Genomic DNA, 14,937 nt, shown 5'->3' on the forward strand with positions numbered 1-14,937 from the left:
CCATGTAATTAAAATGTCAATCTTCTCTCTAATTTCAGAGATCTCAGCCTCCTTAAAAAGCCCTCAAGAGCCTCACCATTATTCAGGTAGGATGCATGTGCACATAGACATGTCAGCTGAGCTAAACATCTGTACTTCTGCATTTGTAAACAGAAACATTGACGAATTTCATGTTATTAACATGGCTCCCAACTTGGAAAGGTATTGTTCACTTTGATGGAAAGAACATTCCAATTTCTAACCTTGCCATTGACTTGGGAAAACGAGTTTTCAGATTTAAGAGAATTTGGATTTTTGCAAAATGTTTGCATTTCCAAGTTCCAAATTGCAAAGAAGAAAGATGACCTTGAGATCTAAAAATTATTTGCAAGCTCAAAGCCAGCCCCAAACCAGAGATCTCAATGTTTTGGACTGGGGAAAAGGCAGATCTGAAAGTAGTTATTTGAAGGGAGGGTTTTGTACTTTCACTGAGCCCTCAGTGAGTATGATCACGAAATGAATGCCAACCCCACAGAGTGAGTTCAACAAAGATGTTATCAAACAGAGATGTCAAGGGTCTCGACTCTCTTAAGCAACATCACTTCACAGTGCTTCAGTTGTCTTTCCTTCAGAGTGGGAATAATTGTACTTGCCCTTCCTGAGGAACAGTCTGCCAAAGGGCTAGTTGAGAATTAAGAGGAAAACACTTTGAAATGCAAAGCAATATAAAAGCAACTGGACTTGTGCCATTGGGTGGTTTCTTAGGGGCCATTGCTCTCAGTGTTGCATGAGATAATACATCGGCAAGCCTTTTGCCAATCTAAAGGTTGGTACATGAGTACAAGCTTATTGGTGTGGTAATTACTGTTATAATTATATGAGGTTATTTGTTCAGGGTCTAGTAATAGACTGCCTTATCCTGAATTCTCCTTTGTAGTGAATAGAGTTGCAGTGGATTCCACACTCCTCAATCCAGGCTCTTATAACTGGGTCTTTCAGCTCTGCAGTAATCTATTATTTTGACTCCAGCCGTCAACTTAAGAAAGTCTCTAGTGAGGAATACTGTAACTCATATTGACTCTGAGCTGTTAGGTTATGGCTCTTAACAGGAAAATGCAGATCACTTGCTTCTAATTAAAATCAGGCTTCAGCTCTCTCTGGAAAAAGAAGATGAACTGTGCAAAGTGAACAGTAGGTGTCCCCACAGTCCACTGTGCTTTGGATTTGCTTTGGAAAGGAAAACCAAAGTCCACAGATTAAAATGCCATTTAAAAGAAAGTTCCACATATGTATGGATTAGTGTGTGATTTGGTATTCAGTAGAGTGGAGGTGATAGTCCTACCTCAGATCATGTGACATAATCTCATATTAAATGCCTCTAAAACTGGGATATCTTTCCTGTTTAAAGCACAGTTTATTTTTAAGTCAGTATTATAGATTATATTTTTGATAATGGCAAAAATAAAGAGGTCTTTGAAATTAAATAGCATTATGTGAATATATTGATGTGGAGAGGCTTTCTGTAAATTCAGCCCACTGATGCATACTTAAAATGGAAAATCTGTTTTTGTTTGCAGCCATTGAAAGGAATAATTTAATGAGGCTTTCTCAGACCATACCATTTACACCAATCCAACTGTTTGGTGAGTAGCATTTCTACCTTCTTGAGGTTATGCCAGGACAGAGGCATAAAATCTGAGTGAATCAAAGGAGAAACCCTGTTGCATTATTTTAGCCGAAAATTTTGTTTTGTCAATAGTTGTAGTTTAGTGATATTCATTTTCGAAAATGGAAACTCCTGTTAACTGTCAAGGTCAGCATTCAGGGACAAAATCTAATACTATGGGAATAAGAACTATAATGAGCAGCAGTTGGGAAGAAAGCAATAATGTTGCACCTGGCATTCACTGACTCAAGGCTGGAAGTAAGTAGGAAAGAAAAGAACAAGCCAACCATTTATAATAAGCACAGGAGAAAGAGATAAATGTCAATATGGTGTAAGCCAACAGGCATCTGAAGAGAAATGCTTTGTGTATTGTTTTTTGTTTGTTTGGTTTTGTGTACACTAATTGCTCTTACCTCAGACTGCAAATGTCGTTTTAAAAGTCTGGAGTAGAAAAGAAAAACAAGCTCATGCTGGCTAAAGCTACCAAAATTTCTCTGTCTGGCAGGGTAAGGCATGAGCAAGTTGACAATATAGCAAGGGTCCCCAAACTGTCCTTGATATTGATGCTTCTCATACTGTTCACCTGGCGACAGACCAGGATTGCTTCTGACTATTAATGCAGATGCCTTCTCCTTCCATTTGGCCCCATGGCTGGCTTTGCAAATCAGTAGTTCTGCTCTAAAGCCTCTAGGGATTTAGAACTCTTAAGATTCTTCAGTGGCATTTATCTGGACACCAAGAATAAAGATTTGGAAAGTTGTTACTGAGCATTACCTAGATGTATTTATTGGTGAGGAATTAGATGCAAGAGTGAGGGAATGGATTCTTTTCTTGGCAAACCAGTACAGCATTAATTAAAAATACAAAACAAAACAAAAACAACTATTTGAAGGAAGCAAAGGTGTAAGGAGGAAATGGAACACCAGCTGGGGCTGGACAGAAGTTGTGTATAGATAATGTTACTTTGTTAAGAAACATTAAACTCTGACTTAGTAGCATTTAGGTTCATTAGGAGTTTTTCCCTCTTCAACAGCCTAAAAGTGGAAGCTATGTAGCAGTTAAGTAGCATTTTGTGTCTAAAATCCTTTAAGTGGGATTGAGTTTGTATCTGAGGTTGTAATTCACTTTAGCCATGTTAGCCTATTTAATCTTTACAGCAGCCCAATGTAAATAGTATTTTCATCCCCATTTTTCTGATGGGGAAACTGAGGCTTTAAGTAACTTGTCCAAAGGGACAAATGAAGGAGGGAGAGGCTCTGGGATATGACCTTGGCACTGTTTGACTCCAGCTGAGTTAAACCATGCATTTTCAATGGACTAATATCACCCCCAGAAAAAAAGAAGTTTTTTCTTTTAATGGTCTAAAGCACAGATCTACGTATAGCACATAAGCAGATATACAGAATATTTTTAATACAAGTTGAGCTCATAGTAAATCCAAGCTGAAATCCATCTGAAATCCAAAATGCTCCAAAGTCTGAAACTTTTTGAGTGCTAATATGATGTCACAAGTGGAAAATTCCCACACCTGACCTCTTGTGACAGGTCAGAGTCAAGATACTTTCAAAAGTTTGTTTTATGCACAAGATTATTAAAAAATATTATATACAAGTACCATTAGGCTATAGTATAAGGTGTATATGAAATAAATTTTCTGTTTGGACTTGGGTCCCATCCCCAAGATACATCATTATGTATATGCAGATATTCCAAAAATGTGAAAAAATCTGAAATTTGAAACACTTCTGTTCCTAAGCATTTTGGATAAGGGATATGCAACCTGTATTATGTCATGAGAAGAACATTTAGAAGAGAATGTCTAATTAGGCTCGTTAGGGCGATGATAATGAACAACACTATCAGATTAAACCGTCTCTTTAAAAGTATTTGTCTTTAGCAAAAGAAGCATGTCCTTACTACTTTGTTTTTGTCCAGTTATAGTCTACAGTAAGAAAAGCTTAATTCTTTTATATGCTCTGATACTTTGTCCCTTCTCCCCTTCCCCACATCTACTAGACAATAAATAACATGGAAACATGGCCAGATTCATGTCCTTATTCTGTTCTGTTCCCTGCTAGCCCCATTCTCCTCTGGTCATTTGGGTAACTGAACTGATTCTGCATTGATGTTGGGATACTATCCATGTCACAGTCATGGCAATCTTATTGAACTCCTCGCCTTCACTTCTCTTTGCAGCAGGAGAAGAAATAACTGTCTACAGGTTGGAGGAGAGTTCCCCTTTAAACCTTGATAAAAGTGTGTCCTCTTGGTCTCAGCGTGGGAGAGCTGCAATGATCCAGGTGTTGTCCCGAGAGGAGATGGATGGGGGCCTACGTAAAGCTATGAGAGTCGTCAGCACTTGGTCTGAGGATAACATTCTGAAGCCAGGACAGGTCTTCATTGTCAAGTCCTTTCTTCCTGAGGTTGTGCGGACATGGTGTAAGATCTTCCAGGAGAGCACTGTGCTTCATCTTTGCCTCAGGGTAAGTCTGAAACTCAGAGACCCATAGCCTAGAGGGACAGGTCAAAGAAAAGAGATCTGGCTGCATCCTTATCTAAGACCATTATCTTCAACCCAAAGGGAGCCTATTATTTTTTAGGGGTAGTATTGCTTTGTGGGACTTTTGCTTTTGGGACAGGCAGTCGTGGGAGCTGAATAAGGCTAAAAATCACCTTCGGGTAGCCTATAGTAATTTCATGGTTATAGCTGTACAGCAGTAAACCAATATTTTTATCAGTGCTCCCTATTTTGTAGGAAATTCAGCAACAGAGAGCTGCTCAGAAATTGATCTATACCTTCAACCAAATGAAACCACAAACCATTCCCTACATACCAAGGTAAGAAAACATTGGCACCTTGGCCCTTTATTTTAAGTAGGAATTTCTATCTATCTCTTCTCAGCTCGTAACTCATGAGAAATCATATCCATGGGGAAATTCTGCATGATCTTATTTTTGGATTCTTCCATAATTTCAGGACTGGCAAAAGGAGAATTAGAGATCCCAGGGATACCTTCCTGTTGATCACTGAACTAAGAGGTTCAGAGGCTGTATCTAACATTTCAGTTATGTGAAACAGACAGACCTTGGGTGTTATTATTAATGTCCAGGGACATTATGGCAGAAAAAATATTCTTATTGTAAGCATGGTCTCTTCCCCAAATATCTTATCGAAAGTAGGAATTTTATAAGAATAAACTCTTGTTATTTTCACTTGAGTGTCTTCATACACTTGCATTCATTTATTGAGACACGCACAGATCATAACTTGGTGCTGAACTTATAGTAAAACTTCATTCTTTCATTTATAAGGAACTTTATAGAGCACAGCAAGAAAAGTTGGGTCCAGCACTTATAAAAGAGTTGGAAAGTTGCCTCAAAGAGAAGGGAGGTGGGTAAGCATGGAGAGAAAAATTCCCTATATTTGCGTCCTGTCCCTTTCATAGAGAGGGCAAGGGCATGTGCATTGAGGCTGCATAATAGGTCATCTTTCCTGCTGATGACTGTTTAGTAAGGTAAGTTCCACTTTTGCTGTATTGTGGGGTGTCAATGGCCTCTTTTTCCTTAACAGGTTCCTGGAAGTTTTCTTAATCTATTGCCATTCAGCCAACCAGTGGTTGACCATTGAGAAGTATATGACAGGGGAGTTCCGGAAGTACAACAACAACAACGGTGATGAAATCACCCCCACCAACACCCTGGAGGAGCTGATGTTGGCTTTCTCTCACTGGACCTATGAGTACACTCGGAGAGAGCTGCTAGTTTTAGATTTGCAAGGTGATTGATGATGTAGTACTTGATACAACAAGCATGAGGAAAAGTTTAAAGAGATATTGCAAGAACCAGAATGGGTAATATATGGAGTTGCTGTGTTTAGCTTTGAAGGAAGGTGGGCACATTTATTTCAGAGACATTGTACAGTGATGATCATGGAATCTGCCATGTTATTTCTCACTTAGGTAGAGGGAAAAATGTAGGCAGATGATTATCTGTTTAAAATTTAAAGACATCTAAATTTTTGAGCAAAATGGGGAATGATTTTTCTAACACATTTTCCAGTTTTATGGCTTCACCTTAGTCTTATGTTAATATTTCGGCATGCATTTATATGCATAGGAACATTTGAATTCTGGGTGTTTTTCATGATTTTGAACTCATTGCTTTAGCAATTTATAATTTAGCTTGCTCACTTTGCTGTGTTCCTTGTTATAACAGTCCATGAAAGTACACAATCTGAGAGAGGCAACACAGCACACTCTTATTTAATGGAAGCCTTTGATCAGCACATCTCCCCACTATCAACACCTCACATGTGACTGATAATCCTGCGGCACAAAACAGAGTATCTTTAGCAGGCTTTCCTTGCAGAGGCAGAACACAATAAGTATTAAGGCCAAAGTTTAGTCCTTAGGCTCACTGACTGGGGCTTTGGTTTTAAATCAGAGATTTAGCACAGGAAGTTTCATAGACGTTATCTCATTTAATCCTGGAAGCAGGACCTTGAGGTAAATATTATGGGAATTTAGTCCCAGAAAGTTTAAATAACATGCCCAAGGTTGCACAGCTACTTAAGCTGTTCTTAAGACTTCCATGTTCTTTTCTTTTCACTGTTCTTGTATTTCTTATAAGAGTTTCATACGTAGAAGGTATAACCATCTTACGGTTTGTTTAAACAACTTGAGGCTTTTTCTTGTCCTCTCTGACTTTCCCAGCTCTCTGGTTCTGGGATTCTATGCTGAAAGCCAGGCTTGGAGGTTGGAGAATGTAGAGATAAGCAGACAGTCCTGGGGTATCATAAGCAATGTCCAGTAAGACTGCAAAGTCACTTGATTGAAACTTATGTCACATGCTCAAGGATGTGACACAAATTTTTAAACTACATATAAGTGCATTTTTTAAAATGACATATAAGTGCTTCTGTCCTTTTAGATTTATGCTGCTCACAGGATTGAATTATATTTCTAATTCAATTCAAACCCAATATTTTAGGAAGCAATATAAACAAAGTTAAAATGACTAAGTTGATTCAGCTTTTAAACCAGCAAGTACTTGATCCATGTAAACCCAAAGCATTGATGCCCAAGGCATCTATTTTTGTAGCTCAAATTGGAGAGAGGTTGATTGTTTTCATCTGCATTTGATGGTTTGTGCTTTGAGTTTTGGGTGGAGTTGTTTAAAAAGGAGAAACAGAAAAAAACAAAACAAAACAAAAAAACCAAAGAAAAACTTTAAGGAATTAATGATGACTCTTCAGTGTGTTTTGTATTCCACTTGAATAGGTTTTTGTTTAATGATGTTTATGTTTGGGGATTTTTATGTCTCTTAGTAATCCAAAGTGACATTAAACAGAACAAGTGCCGCGTTGACAGTCTTGAGGGAAAAGGAGAATTAACTTTATTCTTTTACTGGGCAATTATCTGAATTGCAGAAATAGGCCACTGCAAATAAAGCACTCCAAATAAACAATGTCAAAACATTGACCTTCAAAGAAGGGAAGAGTGGACATCATAGAATGAGTGTGATGAAATTTGAGATACTTATTGGAGTGTTTTGGCCAATTGGTTAGATCTGAATTTATGGAAGAATATGAATCCTATAATAGTAATTATGAACAATTACACTACCCCTACTACTAGGTAACACTTACTACATTTGTGCCAGGCACTTGCCTAAAGACGTACATGCATTATTATATTTAATCCAAACCAGGTTGAGAAGGGAAAATGGGGAAAATCAAATGTAATTTTAAAATCTCTTAACGTTTTTTGGTTCAGTTTTATATTATATTTATTTGTATTTCTAGTCATTGGAGAGATGATGTCCATTGTCTGGGTGGTGGAAGTGGAGACTGAGGTTCACTAGCAGCAGTTAGGAGGAGGAGCTCTGGAGTTGCAATGCCGGAGTCTGACTTCTGGCTTCACTGTGAATTAGCTGCATAACATGGAGGAGCAGTCACCTTGACTCCCACTTCCCTCATTTGTAAATAGGGAAAATAACATTAGGTGCTTAAGCCACAGAGTTGTTAAGGGGAAGAACTGAGACAAGTTCCTGATACACAGCCTTCAGTAAATGTTAGTTATTGTTGCTATTAGCATTAATCTCTGTGGGACTTTTTAATATGGAGGTTAATCTGCAGTTGCAGGGAGTCCGCCCTCAGCTGTGTGGTCCTGTTGGTGTTGCAGAGAGACTGCAGCCTCAGCCTCTATAGATGAAGGCCTTGCTCGGTGTGCTGTGGTTCCCTACTGCTTTGAGAGAAAGGAGTGTGAAACACTGGAGCAGTTTATTCTTTCAGTTTCTTTTCTTCTCTTCTTTGCTTTCTTCCAAGGGAGTGCCAGTAACTAACCCAGAAGCTGCTATACCAGGCCAGAAACTGTACTCTGAGGAGAGACTTGACCAATTTCCAATCACTTGTAATCACGCTGAAGTTTTCTGGTCTTTGTCCACTTAAAAAATTTTACATGTGAGGGCCTGAATCATCATCATTAAAATCCAATATTTAGTTCCCAGAAACAGAAATGAAAAACAATTGTATTTCAAATTACAGTGTTTTATAGTATTTTTTAGCTCATTGTATTTTTCAATATTATTTTGGAGATATTAATATTAGTTCTTGGAGATATTAATTTTTTATTCAAGAAAGCAGTTTCCAGAATGTCAGCATTGGCATCGACATCATCATCATAAATTCTGCTACTACAAAAAAGTTAGCTTCTTTCCACCAATGTACAAGTTCAATTGATGTGCTCAAAGGTGGTTGGGATCAGAATGTCAATCTCTGAGTTTCTCATAAAGGTATGCTGCATATTACCTGACATGAGCCTTTACTCTCTTGAAGTCAGGTTGGTACTTGGGGTTCTCTTTTCCTCCCCTCACCTCCTCTCTCCTTCCCTCCTTTCTTTTTCTTTCGTTTCTTTTCTTCTTCTTCTTTTTTTTTTTTTCTTTTTTTGAGACAAGGTCTCACTGTGTAGCCAAGGCTGGCTGGAGTGCTGTGGCACAATCATGGCTCCCTGCAGCCTCGACCTCCTGGGCTCAAACGATCCTCCCACCTCAGCTTCCTGAGTAGCTGGGATCACAGGCGCATGCTACCACACCTGACTAATTATTTGTATTTGTTTGTAGTGATGGGGTTTCACCATGTTGGCCAGGCTGGTTTCAAACTGCTGGGCTCAAGGGATCTGCCTGTCTCAGCCTCCCAAAATGCTGGGATTATAGGCGTGAGCCACCGTGCCTGGCCTATTCTCTATTTTCAAACATTGAAAGGTTCTTCTGCCATTTGTGTGCCCCAAAATATGTATTAATCTTCAAATTGTCAGATTGGGTTTAGGGATATAAAGGTTTGTGGATACTTTTTACCGTCATTCTTATAAGGAGTTCTGTTCCTGAAGGAACATAGTACTTTAGGGAAATGAGATAATCAATCAGAAACGTGATTTTACCAGTGGTATGGAAATAAAATTTCACTTCACAAGAAGTCTTTGATAGAAGAAAAATAATGCAAACAACAGTGAACCGTTTTTCAGCTTCCTAGGGGTCAAGTACTTTGCTAAGCACTTTGTGTCCAGTAGTTCATTTAATCCTCTCAGTAACTCTGTAAGATAAGGCCCATTATGATTCACACTTTCAGATGACAAAACTGAGGTTCAGAGAGATTAGGGAAGGTATCCAGGTCACACCGTTTCAAGCTCTAGGTTACTCTAGGTTATTTTTCTAAGGAAGTCAGTTTCATAGGGTAAAAGTCTATAAGGATTACATTTTCTTGTGGAAGGTTTAGCATATTGTAAAACATACAGAATATAGCAGAAATCTTTTTAAAACATACTGGCTAGAAAACATGAGTTTTTTTCAACAAGTAGAAATACATTAAAATTTACAAATTTTATATAATTTAAAAATAATCTTCCCACAAGGTTGGTTGTTTTCAAGCAAAGAGAAGCAGGGCTGATTAGAGAATGATCTCAGAAATCACTGGATTGTGCCCAGATCTTACTGGCTGGCCTGGGACGTTTCCACCAATGGAAATCAGCTTCCTCACCACTTGCATTTTACAAGAGATTCACGTTAGGTGCTGAATCCTGTTCTGATACATTTTAGCTTTATTTGCACCTATGTTACCTTTTTAGGCTTTAGTGTCATCCTTTATTCAAAGGTAAATTTTATTGAAGACATATACATTTAGAAAATTCGTGTAATATAAGCATACATCTCAAAGAATTTCACAACTGAATACACAAGTATAACCATCACCCAGATCAAGAATTTAGTGGTTTCTATTCTACTGTTTATAAGTAGGATAAAAGTATAAGTATGTGTGTCTTTGATGGAGCAGAGGTTGTACCCGCAAAACCACACAGCACCATGCACCCTGCTGAGCACTGACGGAATCCATAGGGAGACCATAGACCAATGGGAGGAACACAGACTTTGGCTCTGCGTTTATCCTGTTATGACCATGTATGGGCTGTGTAACCTCTGACAGATGACATAATTGGTTTGAACATCAGTGTACTCATTGATGTAAATGAGGATAAAATGTAAAATGAGGCTATGAGGATAACACTTTCCTTTTATAATTGTGGAGAATTAGAGAAAATAAAATTAGAATATCTGGTATATACAAATGGTGAATGACAGATGCCACTATCAGTAACTGTGAACACACCACTAAAACAATCATTTGTGGCCTAGAAGTTTATTTATAACAGAGGGTTTGTGGGAAACAGTGCATTAACTAAAAATTTCAGACATTTCTGAACAATTTTTATAGTGTCTTTAATTTACATGATTTTTTGAGAATTAAAATATTTAATTTTTTATATTTAGTTTTTATATATCTTTATATATTTAAGAGGTCCAAGTGCAGATTTTTTTACATGCTTTTTTTTTTTTTTTTTAAGATGGAGTCTTGCTCTGTTGTCCAGGCTGGAGTGCAGTGGTATGATCTCAGCTCACTGCAACCTCCGTCTCCCAGGTTCGAGCAATTCTCCTGCCTCAGTCTCCCTAGTAGTTGGGATTACAGGCATGTGCCACCACACCTGGCTAATTTTTGTATTTTTAGTAGAGGTGGGATTTCACCATGTTGGCCAGGCTGGTCTCGAACTTCTAATCTCAGGTGATCTGCCCACCTTGGCCTCCCAAAGTGCTGGGATTACAGGCGTGAGCCACCGTGCCAGGCCAGATTTTTTACATGCTAATCTTGCATAGTGGTGAAGTCTGGGCTCATGACATTTAATTTACTGTGGCGTGACTGTGAGTTTTAAATTAAGAAATTAGAATTTAATTATTATTTTCTTGAATTTCTAAGAAAACGAAATCTCCATTTGCTAAACAAATTTTGTTTCTTCTTTTGAGGTGTTGGAGAAAATTTGACAGATCCATCTGTTATAAAACCTGAAGTCAAACAGTAAGTTAATTTATGTGTTATCATTTAGAAAATTGCATTTAACACATAGTAAATGGTTTTAAAAATAATTTACAAACATATATGTTCCCTGCCTAGATCCTAGAAAGATTTTTAGGTAGCTTATGTATAGATACCTAAAACAGTAAGATTATAAAAAAGCATAGGTTAGGAAATGGTGGTAAAAAGAAGATACAGAAATACGTAAAATGATATTAAATCTGCAGTTAGATTTGTACACCTAAATGGAAATTATAAGGACTAATGCAAATATGACTGAGATTCCAATGGGTAAGCTTAGCCTCTATGGCTTTGATATGAAAACAATGTCATAGGAGAAGCACAGTTTTCTTTGTTGTCTTCACAATGGAGTCATTGAATCTTATTATGGGCAGCATCTTCCATTGCATGCTTATAAAGTGAAAGCTGAGGGCATCAAGTGTACTATTTAGTAACAGCAAATTTTATGAGAGGACAAAACAATGGAGTTTAAATATGAAGCATCAGATTGTCTGACTTAGTAATTAAGAGCTGAAGTTTAAATTCTATAGAGGGATAACTCATCAACCTGTCCCTTAAATTCCCATCGGCATTTTATCCCAGAAGCAGGCTTTTGGGAAGTCTTGAGAGTAAAGAATCTCAGGTTGTATTCTTCTATTAAAGGTAGGGTAGAAATAAATGATGGTGCCGGTTAAGCTGATCAATATGGCAGGCAACAGTGGTTCTCAAACATGAGCTTACATCACGATCACCAGGACAGTCTGCTAAAACACAGATTGCTGGGCCCCACTCCTAGAGTTTCTGCTTCAGTAGGTTTGGGGTGGGGCCAGATAATCTGCATTTCTTACAAGTTCCCAGGGAATTCTGATGCTGCTGGTCCAGAGACCACTCTTTAGAACTGCCAGCATACAACATTTTTACTTCTTAATTGTCTATACTTGGTCCCTGCATGGTAGAAAAAATATATATAACTTTTATAAGTGGGCAATCAATAAAATCTGAAATTTTTACTTTCCCTCCCCAAGGCCTCATAAATATTCACTGCTTTAGTGCTCTGTTATCCTACTGAGTGATTTAATCTAAATATGTAGGCTTCCATGCAAAGAGGCCCATCTAAAAGAGTATTAGATATTTAATTGGACTAGGTGAACTAGAGAAAATAAAGGTGACCCATATCGAACATACACATCTAATTCCTATGATATTTATTTGACTGTAGAGTCCATGTCACAATCCTTATATACATAAAGCCTTTATTAGTTTTCACTTTAGCTCTGCTAAAGTGTTTTTTAGCTAAGAATATTATTTTTTCAGAAGCCCTGTGTGCCTAAGTGTTAGTAGTAGGAATCTTATACTAAAAGTACTTTATAATTTTGCAGTGGAAGTTGTTTGCATATATAATGAACCAAGTTTATGTATACCCCATCTATCATTTATTAAATTTTAACCTTGGCATATGTCATTTAATATGACCTGAATATTCTATCATTTAGAACTCTAAGATTATATTATCCCACTTGACAGGTAGGTATTTAATTGCATGCAATAGGCCAGTGGGCCTCAATTTCTATTAAAGTCACCCAGGGAACTTAAAAAAAAAATGCCAAGGATTGGCATCAAATCAGAATCTCTGAAGAGAAGGCCCTGATATCTGTATTTTTTAAAAGTTCCTCATGTGATTCTATGGGCAACCAGTGTTGAGAACCTCTGTCTTACAGCAACTTTAATTTTTTTATGATTTGAGGATAGGAACACCGGAAATGGATAGGGTGGCTTCATTGTGGCCTGCCGGGTTTTGTGGGGTGACCCAATTTGAATGCAGTTGGCCTTCATGGTCAAGATAAAGAGAGGTACTGTTTTTTCACAGTCATGGGGAATTATATCTGATTAGTTCAATGGGGCTTACATTTCAAATGCTGTAGTGCCTGAAGCACTTGCTACACAAAGCATGGGGTATGGACCAACAGCGTCAGCGTCACAGGGAATATGGTTAGACATGCAGAATCTCAGGACCCTCCCTAGACATAGTGAACCAAAATCTGAATTTCCTCAAGATCCTCAGGTGATCTGGTGGGAAAATTAAAGTTTGGGAAGCACTGATTTAAGTAAGTGCTTTCACAGGTTATTTATTTTAGCCTTTGCAACAGCAATGAAAGGAAGCATTTTCAACCCCAGTTCACAAGTAAGAAAACTTAAGCAGAGTGAAGATGCTAACTCTCCTTTGAGGAGGAGAAGTCAATGAAAGGATAATCCTCTACCAAAAGAGAAGATATTCTTGTGGCGTAAATTCTCATGTTGTTTCTAACGCTTATTGTCTCTTAACTTTCCCTAACCTTCTATCTTGGTTATTGGTCATTTGTGATTACAGTGTTTTAGCTTGCTGATTTGATAGTTTTGGGCATTTGACAAGTATGAAATGATGATGAGATGTTCTTTAGTAAATCTATGTATAGATGGCACTAATTAGCGTTTCCTCGCATGTGGAACCAAGCTACCACCTGCTTTTCCTGTGTTGTGAAAAATCTGGAAAACAGCTACTTGTATTTTTTTTAAACCTGGTTATCTAAGACTGCAAGGCTCTAGGCGTGCTGTAGGGGGTAGATGCAAATGAATTTCCATACAACTCTCCTTCATTCTCCCTTGCATAGGGAGCGGTCGCACTCCTGCTGTATGCATTTTGTAGTAATTTTGATTCTTTTGTCTTAACTTTCCCAAAGCTCATAGAGGGAAATCATTTAACTTATAGCTTTTATCTGAGAATCAATGCTGCATCTCTAAGTTGGGTTTTTTTATGTTTTACTGGGAAGAAAGAAATGGCAGGTATGGAAAGCAAATGAGTGAAATATTCTAACAGGGTCATGTTGGAGAGACTATAAAAAGGCATTCTTCAATTTAAACGACTAAAATAACACTGTGTTTCACTTTACCGGCATAGTAGAATCCTGGTCTAAATACTGAGTGCTTTGACTTTTTTGCCACCTTCAGTTTCACCTTATTGAAGTGGTTCCTTACCAGATGGACAGAGAGAGAGGAATAGTTAACAAGAGGCAGCTTATGCAGCCGGGTAAATACCACCAGAGCTGTACTTTGTAAGAGCGATTGAGTGACCAGGAAAGTTAATCCTGGGTGTCTGTTCACTTTGTCTTCCCAAGAGATTTCCCCCACCTACTCGCCTCGGAGCAAAGAGGCAATCTGAGATCAAACTGACATCAGCCCTCATTCTGAGCTTGGCACATCTTCAGAGCAGCTACTGTTATTCTGCCAAAAGGAAGTGGAAATTGAGATAAATGTTTCAATCCTTGGATGGAAAAAAGTCCATTTTTACACCACGTCCCTTTTGAAAAACCGCATTCCTTAGAAGCGAAGTTTATTGTTTCCTTTCGTGATAGTTTGCTTTTCTTTTTTTTTTAAGACGTGGTATTTAAGAGTGGTAATTGAGTTCAGATTTTCTAAATGTGCTGTTTCCACTCTGCATGTCATTAAAATAAAATATTAGCTTTCATAAAGTTTCTTGGGAAATGTTTCTGGCATGCTCTGTTTTGTGGTGTGCAGTGTCAAAATCCAAATAATCATGATTGCATTTGATATGATAACAGATGAACATTGATCTTAGAATCTGCTAGGGATTCATTATGATCATAGAGTATTCAAAAGGTGCCTTATATATGCTGATTCTATTTGTAACTCTGTCACCTACATCGAGCATATGTACTTTACTTCCACCAACACATTGTGTAATAGTCTTGTCTTTCCACAAAAAGCCCAGCTATAGCAGTTTGCAGGAGAGAAAGTGGCTTTGAAAGAGCCATGAATACGGATGTAGGGTTTAGTTGGGTATTTGTTTTTGAGGGCAGTTATTTTAAGAAAAGTATTTGGGTTTGAAACAATGTCTATG

At 37.9% G+C, this 14,937-nt stretch overlaps 1 protein-coding gene across 15 annotated transcripts in view; it reads left to right on the plus strand.

Annotated features, from left to right (window-relative positions):
• Window positions 1-14,937, plus strand: part of TRPM6 (transient receptor potential cation channel subfamily M member 6) — a 247,770-nt gene that overhangs the window by 136,087 nt on the left and 96,746 nt on the right. For all 15 annotated transcript variants that reach the window (XR_010337037.1, XR_010337031.1, XR_010337032.1 and 12 more), the window contains 6 exons: window positions 39-86; window positions 1,557-1,622; window positions 3,842-4,128; window positions 4,401-4,483; window positions 5,217-5,422; window positions 10,994-11,045. Coding sequence is in view for 1 of the 15 variants with exons in the window: in XM_012454052.3 (XP_012309475.2) it covers window positions 39-86; window positions 1,557-1,622; window positions 3,842-4,128; window positions 4,401-4,483; window positions 5,217-5,422; window positions 10,994-11,045 (742 nt within the window). In the remaining 14 variants the exon portion in view is untranslated. The remainder of the gene's footprint in view (window positions 1-38; window positions 87-1,556; window positions 1,623-3,841; window positions 4,129-4,400; window positions 4,484-5,216; window positions 5,423-10,993; window positions 11,046-14,937) is intronic.

Source organism: Aotus nancymaae, unplaced genomic scaffold (assembly GCF_030222135.1).
Source record: "Aotus nancymaae isolate 86718 unplaced genomic scaffold, 86718_ANA_hifiasm-v0.15.2.pri h1tg000041l, whole genome shotgun sequence".
NCBI classification, from domain to species: Eukaryota; Metazoa; Chordata; class Mammalia; order Primates; family Aotidae; genus Aotus; species Aotus nancymaae.